This window comes from Carassius auratus, chromosome 32, assembly GCF_003368295.1.
Source record: "Carassius auratus strain Wakin chromosome 32, ASM336829v1, whole genome shotgun sequence".
In the NCBI taxonomy this organism is placed as follows: Eukaryota; Metazoa; Chordata; class Actinopteri; order Cypriniformes; family Cyprinidae; genus Carassius; species Carassius auratus.
In genome coordinates, this window is record NC_039274.1 from 13,602,779 (window position 1) to 13,625,392 (window position 22,614).

The 22,614-nt window shown below is 38.5% G+C and overlaps 2 protein-coding genes across 8 annotated transcripts in view; one reads left to right on the forward strand and one right to left on the reverse strand.

Moving 5' to 3' along the window:
- Positions 1-1,053: 1,053 nt before the first annotated feature.
- Positions 1,054-13,124, forward strand: LOC113051640 (troponin T, fast skeletal muscle isoforms-like). Of its 7 annotated transcripts, none has more exons than XM_026215550.1 (13): positions 1,054-1,127; positions 2,395-2,434; positions 2,539-2,549; positions 5,117-5,284; positions 7,210-7,227; positions 8,148-8,166; positions 8,322-8,367; positions 8,467-8,583; positions 8,889-9,080; positions 9,197-9,309; positions 9,429-9,519; positions 10,696-10,736; positions 12,764-13,124. In XM_026215550.1, exons 2-13 carry the CDS (start codon positions 2,415-2,417, stop codon positions 12,798-12,800), a joined length of 873 nt encoding a protein of 290 aa, XP_026071335.1. In that variant the 5' UTR covers positions 1,054-1,127; positions 2,395-2,414; the 3' UTR covers positions 12,801-13,124. The 7 variants fall into 7 exon arrangements, with proteins under 7 accessions (XP_026071335.1, XP_026071338.1, XP_026071339.1 ...); XM_026215548.1 differs by lacking the exon at positions 1,054-1,127 and adding an exon at positions 4,210-4,224; XM_026215549.1 differs by lacking the exons at positions 1,054-1,127; positions 10,696-10,736 and adding exons at positions 4,210-4,224; positions 11,286-11,326.
- A 376-nt stretch (positions 13,125-13,500) lies between these two features.
- The window catches only part of LOC113051650 (otogelin), a 42,940-nt gene continuing 33,826 nt past the window's right edge, over positions 13,501-22,614 (reverse strand). The window contains exons 36-55 of the mRNA XM_026215567.1: positions 22,347-22,524; positions 22,095-22,243; positions 21,923-22,012; positions 21,559-21,745; positions 21,211-21,431; positions 20,963-21,101; positions 20,641-20,829; positions 20,346-20,555; positions 20,026-20,130; positions 19,829-19,933; positions 19,322-19,423; positions 18,932-19,030; positions 18,679-18,719; positions 18,469-18,544; positions 18,160-18,338; positions 17,979-18,083; positions 17,410-17,529; positions 16,697-16,742; positions 14,872-14,951; positions 13,501-14,787 (exon numbers count right to left, since the gene is read on the reverse strand). Of these exons, the coding sequence (XP_026071352.1) occupies positions 14,587-14,787; positions 14,872-14,951; positions 16,697-16,742; positions 17,410-17,529; positions 17,979-18,083; positions 18,160-18,338; positions 18,469-18,544; positions 18,679-18,719; positions 18,932-19,030; positions 19,322-19,423; positions 19,829-19,933; positions 20,026-20,130; positions 20,346-20,555; positions 20,641-20,829; positions 20,963-21,101; positions 21,211-21,431; positions 21,559-21,745; positions 21,923-22,012; positions 22,095-22,243; positions 22,347-22,524 (2,622 nt within the window). The 3' untranslated portion in view covers positions 13,501-14,586. The remainder of the gene's footprint in view (positions 14,788-14,871; positions 14,952-16,696; positions 16,743-17,409; positions 17,530-17,978; positions 18,084-18,159; positions 18,339-18,468; positions 18,545-18,678; positions 18,720-18,931; positions 19,031-19,321; positions 19,424-19,828; positions 19,934-20,025; positions 20,131-20,345; positions 20,556-20,640; positions 20,830-20,962; positions 21,102-21,210; positions 21,432-21,558; positions 21,746-21,922; positions 22,013-22,094; positions 22,244-22,346; positions 22,525-22,614) is intronic.

Here is a 22,614-nt window from a genome sequence, read left to right on the forward strand (position 1 = left end):
AATAATTATAAATTCAAATATATATATATATATATATATATATATATATATATATATATATATATATATATATATACACAGTATAAAGAGCTGTGCAAGAACCAGGATCACTTAAATAATAAAAATGATTTGATGAAATGAAGTGTTGTTGTTGTTTTGGCCATTATATTCAGTGTACAGATTGTGGTGGACAACTACAAATTCTCAAATCTAAACAAGAACAGCTGATATGCTCTAAAACCTTACAGTGAAGGCCAGTAACTGGTCAAATCTACCAGTTGTACAAGGTGCATTTAGTAATTTCTTTCTCATTACATGTGTAAAGTTTTACAAATAAAAAAATTATTAGTACTATAAATGTTTAATAAATGATATACTATAACACAAGAAGACTCTAGCCAGTGGCCAAATATGAGCTGTTTTATTTGACATAGAGCTGGTGGCCACATGGGGGCAGACATGTTGAGATCACATGACCAGCCAAATAATCCTGGCTTAATTTCAGTCTGCCCCTAAATTGGAAATTGTGGCTGACTGTTAATAGCCCGTTTCTACAATGGCTTCAATTTGAAGCTTTCATTTTTGCATGACGCTGCATCGTGCACAACATAAAAGCCAAACCTACACAGAATCGCTATTATGGACAACAAAATCATCTACCTTAACATGGAAAAGAACTCAGCTAATTTAAATTGAACGTATTGTATAATCAGTCCATAATGGCACTTTTTAGTTTGTAATGTCTACCCTGTGCCATGTTCCCAACAGCATGCACAAAGACATTGTGTGCCCCTCTGTTAACCACAGCAAGATCTCTAAAAGCTCCTCAGACCCTTAGCATGCTCTCCTTCTTAACATGGGTTTATTTTTGCTTGCCTTGTGCTATGACAGATATAGCGACTGGGGTGCCTCAGCTTTCCAAATCTGATCATCCTTTCATCAAGCACATTCTGTGGGTCTCCTTATGGTCCAGATTCCCTCCCCCCCAACATTAGCTCCTCAGCCAATGAGACTCCTCAGAAGATCAAATATCAGTATAAGTTAAGGACTTAAGAAGTTTCAAGGTTTGCAGAGCCTTACAGCCCGTCTTCGCCATCAAGACACTCTCTTCTTTCGGCTTTTCTGAGGTAAGAGTTTAAAGGTTTGGTATCTTCAGACAAGTAAAGACAAGGCTGGGCAGTTCTTTCCTTCTGCTCACAGCTGACAGCGCTTTCCTCTTTTAAAGGTTTTTAGTATTTGGTATTTTTTCCTCTCTCACATGTTGTAGTAAATAATTGTTGTAAATGATGAACTTGATGTATGTAAATGGAATATGCTAACAGATTTCGCCTCAGTTGACAGCCTTGGGTCATTTTAAGGGTGGGTGTGGGCACTGAATGGTTCTGTCTCAGTATGGCACATTGTAGATAACACACCAAGGCCAACGCAATGCAATTTAGGATTTACACTGTTGGCTTCTTATTTGTCCTATCCTGTAGATCACCACTAATGATAGCAAAGACAATAGAGTCTTAGCAAAGAACAGCTGACAACAGATAATGGCACAAACAGGGTGGTCGCATTAGATCAATGCTCTAATGATTTCTCAAACATGGACTAGATAGTCATAATAAAATAGATGTCATAATTGTATATTGTATTGGGTCTATTTTTATGTTGCAATCACTTTTTGATTCATGTCAGAATAGAAATCCGTAAATATTCTGGCATTCTTTCCTTTAATGGCTCATAATAATGTAAGCAGACAGTCATGCCCACATAAGGCAGGGCTGACAGGACCAGAGCCTCACTGTCAAACCAGAGAGAGAGAGAGAGAGAGAGAGAGAGCTGATGCTGGGAAATCTGATCATGTGTTAATCTCCAAACGCTTCTGCAGCTGTGCTGGAGATATGAGTCACAGCACACACACACACACACACACACATTTCTGAAGCTATATTAGTAAGGACATCTGTTAGATGCAATAGTAGTTATAATTAAGATCATTATATTTATTTTATCACCAGAAAGCTTACAGTATATAAACCAATTGACATTATTTGATATAAAGCACAACATTTGGCTAATTTATGTTCAAGATTTATTTGTGAGGAAATTGTCTTATATTTGGACCTAACTGCTGTAGCCAAACCTGTGGACTCACATTTGTTTTACATTTTGCTCTGCTTTGAGCATTTATCATTTCCTTGAAGTAATGAAGTCAGACAGACAGTAAAGCCATTTTTTATAGTAAACTGGATGAAAGGATGTCATGAAATGTTACGAGTTACCTAAAATATTTAGCAGGTTGAGGTGCCTTTTACACCTGTCAAGTCAGTGATCAACCCTGTCACAGTTGTACAAAATAAAGTCTAGAGAACAATTACAAACATTCTCACTGTCTGCTTTGTGTAGGTCTAAAGTTCCCTGTCATCATGTCCGACACAGAGGATGTGTAAGTATTCTGATGTTTGATGTAACAGAATATATATTTATATATATTCATGCTCTTTGGTCAAGACTAAGTAATGATAAATCTTTTTCTCTCTTTTTAATCAGTGGGGTTGAGGGTAAGTACTAAATTTGAATTCTTCATATTTTTATTTATTTACTTATTATTATTATTATTATTGCAGTTAAAGTAAAAATGCATATGCCTTAGCCAGGATTTTCAAGTCTGTCATATCCAGAGATGGGCAGTATTTTATTTAAATGTATTTAATTACTTTTGATCGAGTATTTTGTCATTTATACTTTGCTAGGGAACAAAATATCAAATGCAATTTGTAATAAAATAATTTAAGGGACAGTATTTTGAATTTGAAATACTTTAAATACTTAATCAAGTAGGTCACTTTATTCTCAGATAACACAATATCTTTCTGCGCCTGTCTTAATAGTACTGCCAATTATAGCCTAGCAGAGTTTTTGGCTAGATACAAGTGAATCATATGACATCCTGTTGGATCAATAGGCAGATTCTTAAACAACTAGTTCACCCAGAATTCTGTTGTTAATTACTCACACTGTTCCACTCCTGTAAGACCTTTGTTCATCTTTGGACATAAATGAAGATATTTTTGATGAAATCTGAGATCCTATCAGATATTGCTCACTGAAGGAAAAGGAGGAAAAGCTATGCTACTCTACAACTTTGCTTGCTAGCTGACAAGTGATGTTAGCTTGCTAGGTTAAGGTAGCTACTTGCTTCTACGGACAAAATGAAATTTTTAAAGGGGCTTAAAGAGGCTTATTTTTATGTGAAGGACACAGTTTTGCTGTGAAAATCCAAGGCAATCTATCATAACAGTGTCATTTTAATGAACCTCATCTGTCCATATGATGTCAGTGGAACTCGCTCGCAAGAGCATGAGCAATAAGTTGTTGGCCACAACCCTTTAACAGCTTAATGTTAGTTTTTATATAGTATTTGTAGTATTTATATAGTATTTTGTATTTTAAAATAAATACATTTGATGAGCAAGTAATTATACTTTGTAATAAAATATTTTTGAAGTATTTGTGCCCATCTCTGGTCATATGCACATTTATCCACTTGATAACTGTTTCCATTTGATTGTAAATGTTATGTTTATGTATTTTTCCAGTCAGCATCAGTGTTTTCTTGGTATGTCAGCAGTTACCTTGATTACAGTATATTTAGAAACAGTGAGAGCCTTGGTGATATTTTTTTGCAGGTTTGGCTTTTCTCCATTTAGCATTACAAATTCATTAATAAAAAAAAAACCACATATTTCAAATAGAAATATTTCTCCATTGCAAGAGGGGTGCCCTGAATTTGCCTGTAGTGATTGATATTGTGCCACCTGCTTCCTGGCAGCTGCTTCGTGAATCCTGAATCTCATGCCAGCATACTGCCTTCTGCCACTGCCACAGAGAGCTATTTTAAGACATGTCAAATGCGTGCAGTGGCCGAAGGCAGTATTAATGATGCTCATGTTACTGGTGTTCTCTGAAGTGAATGCTCATGTGAGGCTAGAAAGGCCAGAGGTTCATTTACAGGAATTCCTATTACAAATTTACAACTTTCCATACAGAATGTGATCAGTCTGTACTGAACTAAGGAGCACTGACTTCCACAGAACACCACCAACAAATGAAAGGCTCGGCATGCATTTAATATATGATGCAATTAATATAAAATAAATCAATAAAAAGCATTTTGTAATTTTTGTATTCCTTTACTGCTTTCTTTTCTGGCATATGAAGAGTTCGAAGAAGGAGGTAAAAGAATAAACAAACAAATAATTTAACACCACCACTACAACCAAACCAACCATGAGGATTTGAAAATTAACTAGTCTTTCACTGTACTAATTCAACAAAATGTCCCCTTATTCGTTTTAAACTGCCTGACATTGCTGACACTGTCTGTAGTAAGTTGTAACTAAATCAAATAAAACAAAGAATTAACAGAAAGCAGAAAATGATTTGCTCAACTAATTTTGGTCTGATTCAAGAATCTTTCAAATGTCAACCTTTTCACTTAACTCATCATACGGTCAACTAAAACCATAATCATAGTAATCAAACTCATGGCAGGAAATCTAACCCGAGCTACCCAGCATGTGCTGCCCCCTACAGCTTTGGTGCCATGACCTTTGATGACCTTTTGAGTAGAACACATAAAGCAGATTGGAATATTCCAGTTTCTGGAGGCTTGAAGTTCTAAATTGTGTGGCTGCTGAAAAGGTCTTTGAAATAGTCTGTTGTTTTGATTCATTGGCTGTGTTTTTGTTAGTTTGTGGATTTTATCTGTGCATAAGTTGTGAAATTTATTCTAGTTTATTTTCCTATCAAACACAAATTAGTTGGAGATGACATTAGATCGTTAGAATCGATGGCTTTGGCAAACAGGGAAACGCAAAGTCATTTCTTGTGGGTTTTTTATTTGGCATGTGGTATCCTGGTGTCTCATCATTTTATAACAGGTTCTCCGGCTATGTGCATCCTCTCAGCCACCTGTCCAGTTTTATACATTTCAAACATGAATCTTTCTCTGTCTTTCTCACTTTAACCAATACATAATCTCCCATTTCTGAATGCTCCCTCCTCTGCAATGCATTAACTGTTGATAACCTTCCTTCCCTCGGTTGCTTGCTGCATGTACTATTAGCTGAAGAGGTAGTAGAGGTAGAGGTAGCCCCAGAGGCAGCTCCTGAACCGGAGCCTGAGCCTGAGCAAGAACCAGTGCCAGAGCCAGAGCCAGAGCCAGAGCCAGAAAAACAGCCAGAACCAGAGCCAGAGCCAGAACCAGAACCAGAACCAGAGGTGCATGAGGAAGGTATGTGGCATGAATATTCATTCATCCTTCCCATTTCCCCCAAAACAACTAAAAACAGGCAGCACACCTCATCTGCTACTTGAAAATGAGCCACATTAATGTAGTTCCCCAGTAGTACCCTTGCCCCCAACCCCAGAAATACTTTAACCACTACTGGCGGTACCTCCTCTTCGTTCAGGCCCACCATGAGATTGGTGTGGTACTACCTAATGTTGACAGAGTTTAGATCCATTCCATCTTGGTCCCTTGTGGTCCATTTGAATTTTGTTTTGCTGAATTGGACAATTTCCACCCTTTATGAACAAGGAATATTTTCCAATTCAAATTCACTTGCAGACTGGGGAGTGAGCTGGATCGATCAAGCTCTGTCAGACATGGCGCTCGTCACACCTAAAATGCAACTCTCTTTAGGGTGGACGCGGGAGGCCCGCAGTGTTGGGAAACAAATAGTAGCTTAGCCATCAAAACAGTGTAGCATTTTGGTTATCAGATTCTGAAAAAGTCAATAATTAAACACTTTCCACTTTCTTTATAATCATGTCATTCTGGAAAGTCACAGTCAAATTCAGATTCAGTAAATGATAAAAAAAACATGCACATTGTAGCTACAGTATACTAAATACTACTGCTGGTCTTCCCCATTTTTTTCCTTCTGTTTCAAGGTTAATTCTATTATACTAATTAAGTTCATTATTGTTTTGTGCAGAATATTTATGTATATTGATTGAAAAAAAAATCATAGAATCTGATATGATTTAATTTATGTATTTAAAAAAAAAATATGCAACCCCCTTAAATTGCTCCAGTGTACTTCCTTTTAGCAGATGAACTATTGTATATCAGGACAACATTACTGCCTTACAAAGCAAAAAGGCAGTAACTGCATTTTGTACATTTGTACAGTAACTACTTAGTCTGGATGACAGGATAACTTTTAAGTCATTTTTCTCAGTTCTGCACTCTGCGTAGTTACTGCCTTTTTGCTTTGTAGGGCAGAGTAGCTTGGCAAACAACAGTTTCAAAGTAGCTTCCCAACACTAGAGGCCTTAAATGATAATAAATCACATTACAGATCCTGCTCTTTCCAATTACAGTGCAGCAATGATGCTTATCAGACTTATCAGTCACTGAATGTCACTGCTTATCAGTCACTGAAAACTCTGCACTTTCCTACATTCAGATCTGTCTCTGAGTTGCCGCCAGCATAACGCTACTCTAGGCTGCATCTTGAAGAAAAATCTATTCTGTTGCCTGTGTTATAATAATTCTGCAACAAATGCAACTGCTTCAGTTGCTTTGCGGTTTCATAATATTCATGCAATGAATATTAAATGGTCAATAAATGGTCAGTATATACAAAATAATTTTCAAAGGGACAAAAAGGGCTATAATATGTTGTTGTAACTTATTCTTTCTCATTTCCATGGCTAAACACTGGAAAGGCTCTCTTTGGCACACTGGGATATAGTTAAACAATAAATAATACATGACTAAAATGATGACTAAAATAATTATTCTAAAAAGCAAAATTCTGAAAGTGTCAAACAAGATGCCATCCATTATTAAGATGCTTTTGTCCACTTTGAAATACCAGTCAATGTTTTATTTTAATATATATGCAAATATAGATTGTTCATCAGTATAAAGTATAAATGTTGTCATTTAGCTTATGTTCTTTTAATGACTTGCTCATTTTGAGGTGTCCCACTGAAATGTATTGATCTGAACATTTCTTTATTGTGAATTTTGTGTAATGAATTGATTTCTGTCAATGTATCCTGATAAAAGTTGGCACCTCAATCTGAGCTTCTGCTTAGCTGAAGTCTGCATCTGAGCACGCGGCCCTGCTTAGGGCAGCAAAAAGCACACAAAGCAACATTAATGTTCTCTATTTTACTCTTGCTTTCAACGCTTCATGCATGCAGAGGCCTATGAAGAGGAAGGTATGTTTGTCATTTTCTTGTATTTATCATTTCTGATTAGAAAGACGGCATGGGGGAGGGGTTAATGCCTGCAAGGGACACAGTGAAATCAGGTCCAAAACCTTACAACATAAGATTCTGAATGGGGAGACACAGTGAACTGGCCTGAAGTGTCAGTTGAAACTGGCACTGGTTTACCTTAAGTCAATAACAAGGGTGAAAGAATATGAAATGCTGACATTGCTCTGTGCTTTGCTTCTTTTTGCATGAATGTGCTACACCAGTTGAAGAAGAAGGACAAGATGGTATTTTTAATTCCCTTCTGGAAAATGTCTGGTCTGGATGTGGCTTTTTGCTTGTGTTTTTGGTGTGAAGGTCAAGCCAAATAGTTATGAAACATTGCAATGGCTCTAACATCTCATCTAGGTCACCTGCAGGTCTAGTCAGAGGTCCAAAGTGACCACGGATATATAACAAACTCAGATTTAGATGCTGTTAGTCAAAAGAGATGGGAAAATGAATGAAGGATAAAAAGAAAAACAAATTCCACAAGGCTTTGTTGTTATGTTAATTCTTGGAGGAGTGAGAATGGTCCACTTGCCAGGAGTTGTGTCTGTTTATACTCATGTACTTATAAGCACCTCGTGATCTGAATACTTATGCAGTGATTATATTTGTTTCACAACTTTCAAACTAACCCAGTTTATTAACATTACTGAAACGACTGAAATCAATATGTGTAATTTACTTTGTAAACATACTTTCAGAAGTTACGTCATTCTTAAAGCTCAGGTAATTTAAACCAGCACTGAGTTGTTACTAAGAGTAACTCCATGTTCATGGATATGGCTAACAGAATTCCCACTGATTGTTGACTGAGTTTGTTTTAAACTCTCTAACCATGTTACATATCCCTCTCCTTTTTTATTTTTTCATAACAGAGGAGAAGCCCAAGTTCAAGTAAGTGGAATCGACCACTAAGCACTTTTTATAACTGAGAAGCCAATTTCAATGTTGCGATGCAACACAGCATGCTCTGAGTTTCACTGAGGAGCTGGGGAAGATTGAGATACACAGAATCCCACTTAAACACATTTTGCTTTAATTCCCATCAGACCAAGTGCACCAAAGATACCTGATGGGGAAAAGGTTGACTTTGATGTAAGCAAGTTCTTCACTGTTTACATTGTGTTATAGTGTCGTATTGAACATTGTAAGAATACATGTTTGAGGTATTGATATTTATGTGTGCGCAAACAGGACATCCAGAAGAAGCGCCAAAACAAGGACCTCATTGAGCTGCAGGCCCTGATTGATGCCCACTTTGAGCACAGGAAGAAGGAAGAGGAAGAGCTCATTGCCCTGAAAGACAGAATCGTGAGTGTTTCTCGTGCCAGATTCCTACTATGTACACACTTAGAAGGGTATTTTTATAAACTGAGTTTAAAAAAAAATCTATGTCCACATGAAAACTCAAATGCATGCGATGAAGCACTTTCAAGAGCATGCCAAGCCAACAGGTGGCAATGTTGTAATCTCAACCGTAAAACCTTGTTGGCCAATCAGAAGCCTGAAATAGTATCCAGTAGGCGGAAATAACAATGAATGCTCTCACAAGAGGGTCTGGTTTCGTAGATGTATTAGGTTATTATTATGGACAAATGTATTATGTGTGTGTGCAGGAGAAACGTAGGTCCGAGAGGGCAGAGCAGCAGAGGATCCGTGCTGAGAAGGACAAGGAGCGTCAGGCAAGACGTGAGGAAGAGAGGCTGAGGAAGGAGGAGGCTGATGCTAAGAAGAGGGCAGATGAAGATGCCAAGAAGAAGTCTGCCCTGTCTAGCATGGGCTCCCAGTACAGCAGCCATCTGCAGAAGGTTTTTCTAGCAACCCCAACTCTGATTCTGTCAATCATCAATCGAAGTACAGTACTGTATATGATTGTGAAATGTGAATAGGCCTAAGTGCTTCGTTTGCATATTGCTTAAAACAGGCTGATTCAAAGAGGGGAGGTAAGAAGCAAACTGAAAGAGAGAAGAAGAAGAAGATTCTGGCAGACAGACGCAAGCCTCTGAATGTTGACCATCTGAATGAGGACAAGCTGAGGTCAGCACCAGTCTGACAACTTTAAGCCTACAGTCAATGAGGCTGAAAGAAAAACACCTTGTTCTGACAAAACACAGTTTGTGTTCTAAATGTGTTCTGGTATATATGTGTGTTCACAGGGAGAAAGCTAAAGAGCTGTGGGACTGGATGTACCAACTGGAGGCTGAGAAGTTTGAGCACATAGAGAAACTCAAGAGGCAGAAGTATGAGGTGAGGGAGCTGACTAATTTAGTCAATACACCATCTATAAACTCATTTTACCTTATGTTTCATCACAGCCTACATTTATTTTACAAGGAGAGATCCTCTACTTTGTCAACTGCACCCTGGACACATTATAACCTAAAGGGATAGTTGACTTATAAATGGAAATCTGTTACAAAAAGAGATGTTAGACAGAAAGGCCATCTCAATCACCATTAATTTACACAGTATGTAAAAAAAAGAAAAGAAAAAAGCATTAAAGTCAGTGTTGTCTGAGACGCACATTCTGCCCTCCACAGAAGAAAGTCTCATATATGTTTGGAATAACATGATGATGAGTAAATGATGACTTTCATTTTTGGGTGAATTGCCCGTTTAGTTAACAAGCATTATGTTTAAACACAATTTATGTACAACTATAATATTTGTCCACCCAACTGCATTCAACTGGCCAAATAGAAAGTCAATGCCCTGTTAATTATTAATACAACATTTAGTTCTGGTCCTCAAATTTGACTGTGTTTCTGCATTAGTGGCGGGGATTTTTCAGTGACTCTTTCTGCAGGTTACATCGATAAGGCTGTTGGTGGTGACAAGTTTTTAAAATCCTTTATTCAACCCATTCGTTCAAGAAAGCGGATTCATTCGAGACAAAACATCACTATTGTATAGTGCTTGGAGACATGATGATTGATTCTGCTTTGGCTTAAAAATATGTGGTCACATCTCTTTTTTCCACATGATCTATTGTCAAAAGCATAGTGATGTATGAAGCAAAGAATTCTCACACAGAATTCACCTGAAATCCAATAGCTTTCTGTTGGTCAGTGCGGTGAATCTGAGTGACCAAATTGAACCCGCTGCGAAATTCCTGATCATGTGGATTCCAGTTGTTGAACTATATTTCATGAAACAGTAATTGTGACCACCCCTTAAGTAACTGGAAATATTGTGTCTAAAATGTAAGTAACTTAATATTTATTTATTGAAATATTGTATAAAAGCAATAGTGCATTCCCTCATTTGCATAATGAAACCACTAAGACAGCTTGACATTAAAAGAACACGAACAAATTCACAAAAGCACATATGTGTAAAGCAGGTCTTAGTGTGTCTGTGCAGGTGATTCAGATTGTGTGTGTGTGGTAGTTCGGGTCTCAGATGTGTTCTGGTGTTCTGCAGGTTACTACCCTGCGTATGAGAGTGGAGGAGCTCAGTAAATAGTGAGTAACTGGAACTGTAGGAAGTTAAGGCTTTGGTCAGCAACAGGGACATGACGGCATGATCTGCATGCATGAGACTCTCTGGTCTCCACGGCTTCTGGGAAACAGGTCGATTCAGACCACAGGTGAAAGGTCAAATGTACTGTCACTCCTAAAAAGAATCTATGGTGAGAGTCTTCATAACAAGTTGATCTCTTTCACACAAGAAGCTAAACCAAACAGTAGATGTTAAAAGGAAGGTAGTCAGCTTCTGAGAACACATACTCCGAGATGTTTCTCCTGCAGGTAAGTGTGTGTGATTGTTCAAGCTCAATACCATCTTGCCGAGGGATTCTCCACTATGGCACAAAACACTCATGCCTGTGACATGCCCACACACTGCTGCTTTATACCAGCTCCTGGCATCTGCTGAGGTCCTGAGCATCAGTCCAGAATGATTTGTGTGTGTTTGTCAGCACTCAATGCTAGAGGGCAGCTGTCACAATCCAGGATCCTGTGGTTAAGGTATGATCCGGCAGCTTTAAAAAAACGCTCATGTGTTGTTTTCAGGTCATCTCTCTCAGAAACCGCATTGATGAATTGCAGAAGCAGTGAGTAGCTCCTTGCCACCACACACAGCACACAGATGGACTGACTACTGGCCTTCTGCCTTTACGCTAATATTTCCATCTAACTTTACTCTAATATTATTCTCTAATCATTTTCACACCCCATGAAAACTCTCAAAGAAACTGTCACACAAAAGCTGCCAGTCAAATTGGATAAAAAGTCGGATATCTGTCATTGGCAGCAACACTTTACAAAACATGTCCTAAATCTTGAATATAGGGTTGCAGTTTTGAAGCTGTTGTAGAGGTGGTAAGTATTTGGGACATTTTTGTAGCGTAATGACAGACTTACTGAAGCGTGAAGCCTTTGAGAGGGAGTTTCTGCAGAGTTGTATGAGTTTCATCCACCCTGATCTGACAGCAAACCCTCTTTGTAGTTTGCTCATACAAGCTCCCCTTGACGTTTACATGCACTCAAGTTTGATTTCAGTCAGACTAAAGTAATTATTCATCTGTTTTAAATGACATGTAAACACTTTAGTCTGACTTAAATCATGCCAGTCTGGTTTTTACGTTGAACTATCCAGATAATGACTTGTACAGAAATCGAACTACAGTTTACAGTCTATATTATAGGTCAGTGTTTCAAATCGACACGCCACTTCCCACGAAACAACCCTGCAACTCAAGTATCATGAAGAATTCTGGGTTTCCCCACTTGTAAATACAACATTGCTTAGTCATTCATGTGTTTGTAATTCATAATCGCGATATTTCTGACTCCACTTGGACACATGAATCCTTCAAATATTCTCTAACGCATTGTGTCATATGGAAAGACAGATGAAGATTGTAGCTCGATTACAACGGTGCATGTAAACATACCTGATTTCTGAATTGATTTACATACAATGAAAAATAAAGCTCACTCTTTTATTGCCAAACATGCGATACGTAGCGTAGCCTAAGTGGCACTATAAAGCACTATTCACTATTCCAGATCTGGTTTATTTTTCATTGGCGCCAGCAAATCTGAACTGTGAGGAATGTGTTTGATATACATGCGGTAAATAGTGGTAAAAATGCGATGTGTATCAGCTGCTGCTGTGATAAACATTTAAGACTAAGACAGGCCTGTTTAACAAACTGACAGAGCTCAGAGAAAGAGCGGTAAGTCCTGCTTGGAGTGAACGCGATTTCATTTCCATGTGCATGACAGAAATTGTGTGGACACAGTAGCTAAATGAGAGGAACATCCTGCAGGACTGGACTGAGAAAACTGGGAAACAATAGTATTTGGTGTGATCGATGTTACTTAAAAATAGTTGTGCTTAAGATTGAAGAACTCAAAATCTGATTGGCAATTAAAAAACCCAAACTAATGGATCCCTGTCCTGTATGGTGTTCTTGTCACTCTTCTACAAGCAGGTCAGTAAAGGTCAGTGCCACTAACTTGCTCTCTCTTTGTCTGCTATTCAGCTCCAAGAAGGGCGCCGCTGCTCGCCGCAGAAAGTAAGCGTTCATGGAGAAATCTACGCTCGTGGTCAAGACATGCCTGCTCCCTGCGTCTCCGAGCTCGGCCTTCAATCACCAGGCATCTCTGATCCCACCCACCTTTTGCAGTTTACCAGAGGCTGTCAAAGGCGATCTTCCTCACCCTGCGTGACATTAACACTGTCCGGTCTTAGCAGTAGTTGCAGTAGGAACTCCCCCCCCCCCCTCCCCCCTTGCTGTGTCTTTTGGTTCCCACCTTCCGTTTTTGTAAATAATATTTGGCTCGCCAGCTTTATCTGTTGCATCTGGCAGTTCAATAAAGTTATTCTTCAAGACTGATAAACTAGAACTGAGCATGTGTCCTGATTGTACTGAGAAAATCTGATGCTGAAACATTAAGTCGAACTGAATATGAACCTTATAATCCTGCATTTCTCGAACTCACAATGGGCCCCATGATTTGGATGCCCTGATCACACGTATTCATGTTTGCTGCAGACTGATGGTTAATTAACCAGTGATGATATGCCATCCACCCAAAAAATTATTATTCTTATCTGTAAATGGATCTAAATGTCTTAATGCACAGTTACAATTTTCCAAATCTTGGTTCTTGACCGTTTTTAAGCCAATGAGTTGAATATAACATATATTACACTGAAGCTTGAACAAAAATGACAGCAGTGATTGGCTGATAAAACCACATGAAGGGAAGCAGACAGGAAAAACAACCTCTTTAAGAAGCTTCCAAAAATAAATACTAGTTGACATGTTGGTTGAAAAAGTGCACCAGCAGGAGCTAACACGAGCCATGCCTACAAGCACATCCAGAAACCATTGAAACTGCAGTTTTGAAAAATTTAAAAAGTCTGATATAATATGCACTGATTAAAACTCAAACACAAATAGAAACTGCAGGGTTTTCTTTGTGTAAGATTTTATTGAAAATGGAAATATACATATAGTATAGTACACAATTAAATCCTATGCATATTATGTATTTAGCATTTTTTCAGCAGGTAAAATCAAAAACCAAGAACGTAAAGAGGGCTCCATGTAGAATATTTAATTCTATAAAATATTATAAAATATTTTAGTCTATACAGAGGTATTCATTATGACCGCCCTTTGCATTTTATCGATGCAACACTGCAATACTGTGAACACAGATATAAAAACATGAACTTTACAAATTCAGTTTAATGTGTGTATATAAATATCACAAAAAAAAAAAAAACATTCTAAAGCTGTTCTTAAAATGTGCCATACTGTATAAAGCAATTTTACGTTGACTTTGCAATAATTTATACCAGATTACAAAGATAAACAATTATTCTGCATCAGCTGAAGTCCTTCATAGATCAAAGCCCCGCATAATTCATACCATATGTGTATAAAGCCTTGTATTTTGAGTGACGCAATTATATATTAATAAATAAATAAAGTGCCCAAAATACAGCATAAGGTCAATTATTCAATAAACATGTGATTGCTTTATAACATATCAAATCACATAATATTCAGATCATTAAGCAGTAACATTACCTGTAGAAAAGCATCTAAATATGACTAGTAAATCTGTATTTCAGTGGGCTCTGTGGTATCATTCCATATATATATACAGATCAGGAGCACATAGCTTGTATCATTACAGTCGCTGTTGGATTCATATGCTTCTATATTACTTACACTTCAAACATTTTGATAGAACAAACAGTATAATGTGCACTGTATTTTACAACACTATATTTAAACTTCAGATTTGATGTTCAAGTTGAATGATAAGTAACACTTTCCGTTGTTCTGGTTTATGACCACTGGCAGGAGCAGTCCGTCGGTTCCTGTATGGTGTAACTAACCCACGTGGAGTTTCCACTGCAGTAGAGCTGGACTGAGCGCCGCTGCAGCCCCATCTCTCTGCAGCACTTACAGAAGCGTGCATACGTGTTGATGTTGTAGTTGTAAATACTTGCAGAGGGACACTTTCCATCACATGACACTATGTTGACCTGTGAACATGAACATGACCTGTAAGCCAGTTTACAACCAAATTAAAGCCAGATTGTAATAGGTATATTCTGAAATGAACTCACCGGTCTGTTACTACGGCAATCATTCTTTCTAATTGTCATCCTCACTGTCACTTTCTGACATGACTTGCCGTCCTCTTTACCTACAGCATGAGAAGGCAATGAATCTTTTTCATCCTGTGTTACAGTTCAGTTCAATAACACACTCACTAACTTCTGCTCTCCCTATGTTAGGATTAGATTCTCATTTATATGCTTGTTAATTGCTTGATTTCCTGTTGCTAAAATTATTTTTAAAATACTGAATTGCTTACCGTCAGTTTGGGTGAAGAAAAGTTATTGACAACAGTGCACTTCTCGAGAACACTGCTGGGACGCCACTTTAAGTGACATCACTGGATGGCTTTGCCTCAGGCTTTAAAGTGATCTTTGTAATCAGCACGTGCTTGAATATGCATTAGATAATGTTCATTTGAGAAAGTGTTGTAAAAAAAAAAAAAGTAATCTATTTGAGAAGTACAAAGCTGAATATAAATGATGTCCTTGTGCATTAAGATGAATCCCGATGTACTATTTTAATCTAGTTTGTCACTGCAATTTATAGCAGGATGATTATGTTACATTAATTTTCAAAGTCCAATTATAAAAATGTATAGTATGAACGGTAAACAGATTTTTTTAAAATAGATTTTATGGTTCACCTTTTTCATCCTCCTGTAAGATTGAAGGCTTTAACATTTAACTTTGCAAGATTTTAACAACTTTTCCTTGTGATGTATCACTGACAGTGGAAAAATACTATTCTTTCCCCACTTAGCTGATAAAAAAAGTAATCACTATAAAACTACTCATCTACTGAAAATAAGTGAGACATGAATTTACTTGAATGTACTCAAGGTCAGAGTCGTTCCACCACCTCAAAATTAAAAACAAACAAACAAACAGACAAACAAAATAAAAGACCCAAATCTGCCCCAATACTTGATTTTCCACTAAAACCTACTGTATGGGTCAGTAGTGAGCAGAAGCTGTAATGGTTTGAGTAATGTGGCAGAAAAGGCAAGAGCATTACAAGGAGACAACAGATGAAAATGCTTTGTATTGATAATGTTGCCATATCACCCAAAACATTACCAAACACCCCATTACTACAAACTACACATACTATGTGACTAGAGGCTACAACCCAAGCACTCTGAATCATGCAGAGCTACAGAAACTCTCTAACAGGCCACTACCAACAGTACATTGTTGGCGATCAACAATGCACTGCCCGACAGAGCGAAATGGGGAAAGATTTAGCTGCTTCCAAGAAACGTCTGGGAGAAAAGTGACTAGAGGAATAAATGACTTCAATGAGCAGTTATATTCGAATCTGTTGAGAGTCCTGTATTGTTTGAATGTGGGAGTACATTGTTGGAAATCAACAATGGTGATGGCGAGCCTTGAGGTCTGATGTTAGTATCAGGTACCTTGTTCACAGTTTGTGCTAACTGTGGGTTTCAAAGGGCTAACAGAGAAGGGGAACAGGGAGCTTGCAGCGCCTGGAGAGATTGTTACAGGACGTTAAACTCAGCCGATGCAACAAATCAACTTTTTGCTGTTGTGGTGCATGTCAGTGCTTTTTCTTTTTTCTTTTGTGTGAAAAAGTGAATTCTCGATTGTTTCCCAGGATTTATTGTTTTTATGTTTAGGTTTATTTATTTTGCTCTTTACCTTGCTGGTACAGAACAAAAGTCCTGTGCCATGTCTCTTGTTTTCATTCATACATATGGAGTGCAAAAAACTTGTGAAAGAATCAGATGAATCTTTTAAATAATAATATTACCCATGTTTCTTGTTAAAACAAGAGCAGAGATGAACAAAGGAGTGTAACTTCTGTACTCACATGTCTTGCAGCACCCATCCATGTAACTCACAGTGGTGCCCCCAATCTAACACAAAAATGTGGTAGGGGTCAAAAAGAAAGGACCTTTTTTTTGTTGTTTGTTTTTAGCAGTAGCATATTTAATGACTAGCTATAAACAGTTAGCAAAATGTTTATTACTTATTACTGTTTCATATCTCCTGTCATGAAGGGAGCTGTCAGTGAAAGTATTTAACCATCACTGAATCAAGAACAGCACCGTCTCAGAAATGTGATTATGTATTAATATTATATGGTTCTGTATTTTTCGGACTATAAGTCGCACTTTTTTTCATAGTTTGGCTGGTCCTGCGACTTATAGTCAGGGGCGACTTATTTATCAAAATTAATTTGACATGAACCAAGAGAAAACATTACCGTCTCCAGCCGCGAGAGGGCGCTCTATGCTGCTCAGGGCTCCTGTAGCCTACACTGAGAACATAGAGCGCCCTCTGGTGGCTGGAGACGGTAATGTTTTCTCTTGGTTCTTGGTTCTAAATAAATGCGACTTATAGTGCAGTGCGACTTATATATGTTTTTTTCCCTTGTCATGACGTATTTTTGGACTGACTTATACTTAGGTGCGACTTATAGTCCGAAAAATACATCGCTGTCACTTACATGTGTTTATGTGTATATTACCTGTACCTTGATGTATTATTTAGGTTTATGTTTATCAAAGAGAGAGAATTCACCTTCATGCACTCAGTTTCGTTGAAGGGCGGACAGCTGTAAGGGTGGGAGACGAGCACAGGTCCTGACATAGTATCTGTACAGTCATAGCGTATGCAGTCAGACACCCAGCTGCGCCCTGGCTGGAGAGGGGAACACAGATAATACACTCACATCACTGCAGAATAGACCCTATAGGAGCTAAGTCCTTCAGAGAGTCCTTCGAAAAATTAGAGATGTAAAAAACAATTAATTTGGGCTTAAATACAACATACATACACAAACACACACACACACATATATATATATATATATATATATATATATATATATATATATATACAGTATGTCTATGTTATATATATTAATTTCTTATTTTGCAATGGTGAATTAAATTATTCAGAAGTGACAGTACAGACATTTACTTTATTTTTATTTTTATGTTCTTTTAAACTTTCATCAAAGAATCCTTAAAAAAGGTACCATGTTTTCCAAAAAACAAATATTAAGCAACAAAAACTCTATTAAAGATTATTGGTAGATCGGTGCAGCTTTTGAGTGGAGGAGAACATGAGCATTTGTTGAACATCACCTTGTACATAATTACAGATCCATTCTCACTCCGGGTCAGGCAAGAAATGTTCTTACACGCACCACAGCAGCTGCTGGGGTCTTTAGGAGGGATGTATATCTGGTTCTGTAGAACACGTAACACAGTTAGGAGGTATTTTGTGTTTGGCTTGTGTGTGTCTTTGTTCATTTTATATACTCACAGGCTGGCAGTGTGCAGTGCAGTTAGTGCCAGTGGCTTTAAGGAGATAGAAACCTGTGGCAGAGTCCAGTGTGTGTGTGCAGTGTGTGGTGTAACACACATCCTGATCACGGCGCTCGACCAGTGTCTGCCCCGGCCGCATCACTCCCCGCTCACCATCCACACACACTGCCTCTCTCACTATAAATACACACACATAGAAATGCACACATATTTTTCCATAATTACACACACACACACACACACACACACATACAGTATATATAACATATGTATTTTCAGAGCATTTCAAACAGATGTGTGTTCTCACCACAAATGAATCGTTTGCAGGCACAGCGGTTCTCTGGATCAGACAGAAATGCTCTGTCTAACTGCATACTTTCCCCCTACAACACAATTCATCTGATATCAGATATGAACCAACCAGTCAAACAAGAGCCTGATCAGACACAAATAATGGAAGAATAAATGTGCGCAAAAATACATCTTCATTTGGATACAGTTATTTATGGATACTCACCAGAGCACATTTAGGACGAAGGTTTTTCTCACATGCACATTCTAAGAGAGGATGAGGAGCTTTAGTCTTTTTCAGAAACACACACTTAACATAGATCTGAATTCTGTTTCTTTAACACACATTCATAGACAGACACACGCACACAAACACAGACAAGCAATACATCAACAGTACTGACACACTGACCCTCACACTGATATAATTTGTGTCTAATGCACAGTAAATACTTCTAAACATTATTATCAGGTCTTACCACATGTCTGTAATGGACAACACTGATCTTGAATCCTCGTGGAAACTACTGCCATGCCGAATGGACATGTGATGTCTAAGCATCGAGATGTCTCACACACTGCATACAAATATACACAACACCGTTACAATAACACTTCACTTCCTCAACTAATGTGGTGTTTTGAGGATATTTCGTTGTGTGGAGCTTCAGGGCTGTCAGTTTTTATGTGACATGCGGGTTTAGGCTTCTTGTGCTTCTGTGGAAATGGTTGTTGTTGTATTCTTCTACTGTAACTGGTTTACTATAAGCTTTAGCTCACAATTTTCTCAACTGCTTCTATTGCCTGTATTTTCCACTAGGAGTAAAAATGGTAAATAATGAAATGTTTAATCACATGTTTGTACTCACAGCAGTGATAAACTGGACAGCAGCGCTCTGTGCTGTTTGTGTCCACAATCAACAATTCTCCATCTTGACACACTGGAGCTGCCTCAGAACATTTGTCACACACTAACACAATAATAAACACACACAGAAATGTATTTGCTAAAAGATTGTGCGAAAGATTTACATTATACACATTAATGCAGCAGTACACATGCCTGTCAAAGGTTAGGTAGGCAGAAGTTTGGGTAAATTCTTCATTTAAAACTAATTTCCTCCCAAATCATTTAATCATTATAGGGAGGAAATTAGTTTTAAATGAAGAATTTACCCAAACTTCTGCCCACTATTTACTCACAGAACATGACTTCTAAAGACTTGGAATATAATGAACAAGTCCAAACAACTTTTATATAACATCTAATATCTACTGCACAAGTCTTAACAAATTCTCACATTTTATTCCACAGAAGAAAGTCAGTCATATGGGATTGAAACAACACGATTTGAACCTGAATCATAATGACTTACTGCAGATGTGTGCCAAGCAGCAGCTGCCTTCAGCTCGAGCAGCGATCAATATCTGATCCTCGCGACACACAGGAATGTCCGAGACACACTGATCAGGATCACACTCTAAAAAGACAAAACAAACTCGATCCTGTATGCATGGACAGATATACAGACTCAGACACACAAGCTAAGACAAAACACATGTCCAAACTCACCACATGAGTATTCTGGACAGCAGGAATCCTGCCTATAATACGAAACCAGCTTCTCCCCATATTTACAATCGGTAGGAGCCGCCGCACACATACTCTGATTACAAACTGTCACAAAACATTAAAGCATGAATTAAACAATTTCCCAAAGCATCTGAACTTATTACACAATGGTCACATAATAGATTAGTTATATACATCAATACATGAGTTATTAACAGTACTTTTAACTTGATGGCTGTAAGCACAGAACATTTTTTTAAGTTTTCAATCATTCTGCAAAGCCCTACTGTAGTGATGTGTGAACTGATTGTGTAACGGACCACAGGCTTTGTGAGGGCAGCAGCTGCTGTCATCTGCAAGGCTGACAGGGATCTCTCCTGTACGCACGCAGACTGGCTGAGGGATATTACTGCAGTTATACTCCACCGGCGCTATGCTGTCGTTCTCACACTTATACATGCAGCAGCCATCCAGCGAGGCTTTCCAAACCTCCCCAAGTGCACGCGGGGTTCCAAAACTATCAGTACATGCTGCAAACACATATCATAACACAAATGAATTCATAACAAGAGTTAAACGCCTTTAAAAAGAGAGAGAGACAGACAAGGGACATACCACACTTGCTGGGTGGAATGCATAGGGGGGAATAGGGCCGGTGTAATAGAGTTCCCTCTGGACACACACAGCCCTCTGAAAGGCCTGTGCATTGCTCTGGGACAAACTCAAACTCTTGGTTTGGGCAGGATGGGGCAGTGCAAGCAGGCAGACATGCTTGGTACTGCAGATTTTCTGGGCACATGAATGCTACACACGAAAACATACTACCATAAGAAAACACACCACACACAACACAGATAAAATGGCACTTAACACCATACACAGCTGCGGAAAGCATTGTTACTTAAAGCTGTGTTGGTATGCCTTGATAACTACATACGGCAGAAATCAGAGCTCCTCCATTCCATGCAGATGTTGAATTTGTGGCAGGAAGCAGCATAAGCGGCCAAAGCAACACATGGATTATTCACATACTCCACATCTCTCACCCATATCTCACAGAACATTGCTGGAGGGACCTGCAGCACAAAAAAAGAAGAAGAAAAAAACATTCAGGAAATGTAGTGCATAATCACTGGTGTGGTAGCAGGTTTGGGATTGGTGGGATGTGCATGTTGTGTGCCGTACGTAAGGATGGCAGATGGTGAAGGTACGGTTGCTCAGCATGCTCATGCACTGGGAGCAGTCGCCCGTGGTGCAGTTGGCCTCCCTCCGTCTGCTGTGACTGACGTAGCTGGTGGTGTTGGGAATCTGCCAGCTATCGATGAACACTGCCGGATCCTCTTGCTCAGACACAACTGTACCGTTAGACAGAGTCAGATCATTCAGAGGATTACCATCACAACTACCTGGACAGGGTGACAAAGAAAAAGATGAGAGAGGAGGAGAGTGAGGAACATGAAGGAAGTAGGTGGCATTAAAATATGACACAATCATTTTTACAGTACATATACTCTGTGGTTAATAGCATCGTACCACACAAGCCCACTGTGGGGAGTCTGTTGTTATAGCTGTCCATCTCAATCACCATCATGCCTGTAGAGTGGAACCACTGGATCTTCAGACCAGCCGGGCTTCGGATTAGATACATGTTTCCTGTGTCCAGAATCTCAAAACCAAACTTCTTAAAACGTGGCTTTGTGTACCTGGAGTTCACATATAGCTGGAAAAACAACCCATTGTATTTCTGAACTTCTTTCAATCATGTAAATCTGCCAGGCTGGAATAATAATTGTCCAGGTTTATTAAAATCTCTTTCTTTTTTTTTTCTTTTTTTTTATCCATTACCACTACAAAAGTTGCAGCTAATTCCAAGAATTGCAAACAGATGGATACTCACGTGTCTCTGCAGACGATTGATGAGCACTTCATTGGATTTGTGAGTAATGTTTAAAGATGCCAGACACAAACTGGTAAAGTTCCACACGAGCTGGAATCAATAGAATATATCACTTGAGTTGTGAGGAGCTATCCTGAAGTTAGGCAAAACAACAGAGTTGTGCTTATCTTACGGTGTCATCTGGTCCAGAACACTCTTGCACCAAGATGCTAACCGTCTCATTGGGAAGCTGAGTCACCACATATAAAGCAGCTTTATAAATCGCAACACTTTTCCCATCAAATGTGATCAGATTAAGATCTGGAAACACTGAACAATGACCTACATGGAAAACGAAACGTGTATCTTAATAAACATTCAATAGTCCAACAAACGACAGAATAGAAAAGATCAAAGTAATGTGTGTAATGCAGGTGTTCCTCACATGGACAGTCCCATCGTGGACAACACTTATCACCATTGACCAGTACAGCGAAGCCAAGCAGACCACAGTTTGGAGGTGTAGCATCATATGGGCAGCTCTGAGACTTATTGAAGAGGAGCAACTGGCCACTGACACAAATAAGCTTTGTACATTCATCCACTACCTCTGAATATGGAGACTACACACACACACATTATTTAGTTTAGTATTTAATAACTGACTTTTGTTATACAAAATTTACAAATTCCACATATTTGTATATATATTT

Bases quoted from the DNA above. Each gene is read 5' to 3' on its own strand.
- LOC113051640 (XM_026215548.1), top strand. From the start codon at position 2,415: ATGTCCGACACAGAGGATGT. The intron at 8,584-8,888 runs GTGAGTGTTTCT...GTGTGTGTGCAG, and splicing joins TTGCCCTGAAAGACAGAATC to GAGAAACGTAGGTCCGAGAG. The intron at 9,310-9,428 runs GTCAGCACCAGT...GTGTGTTCACAG, and splicing joins CTGAATGAGGACAAGCTGAG to GGAGAAAGCTAAAGAGCTGT.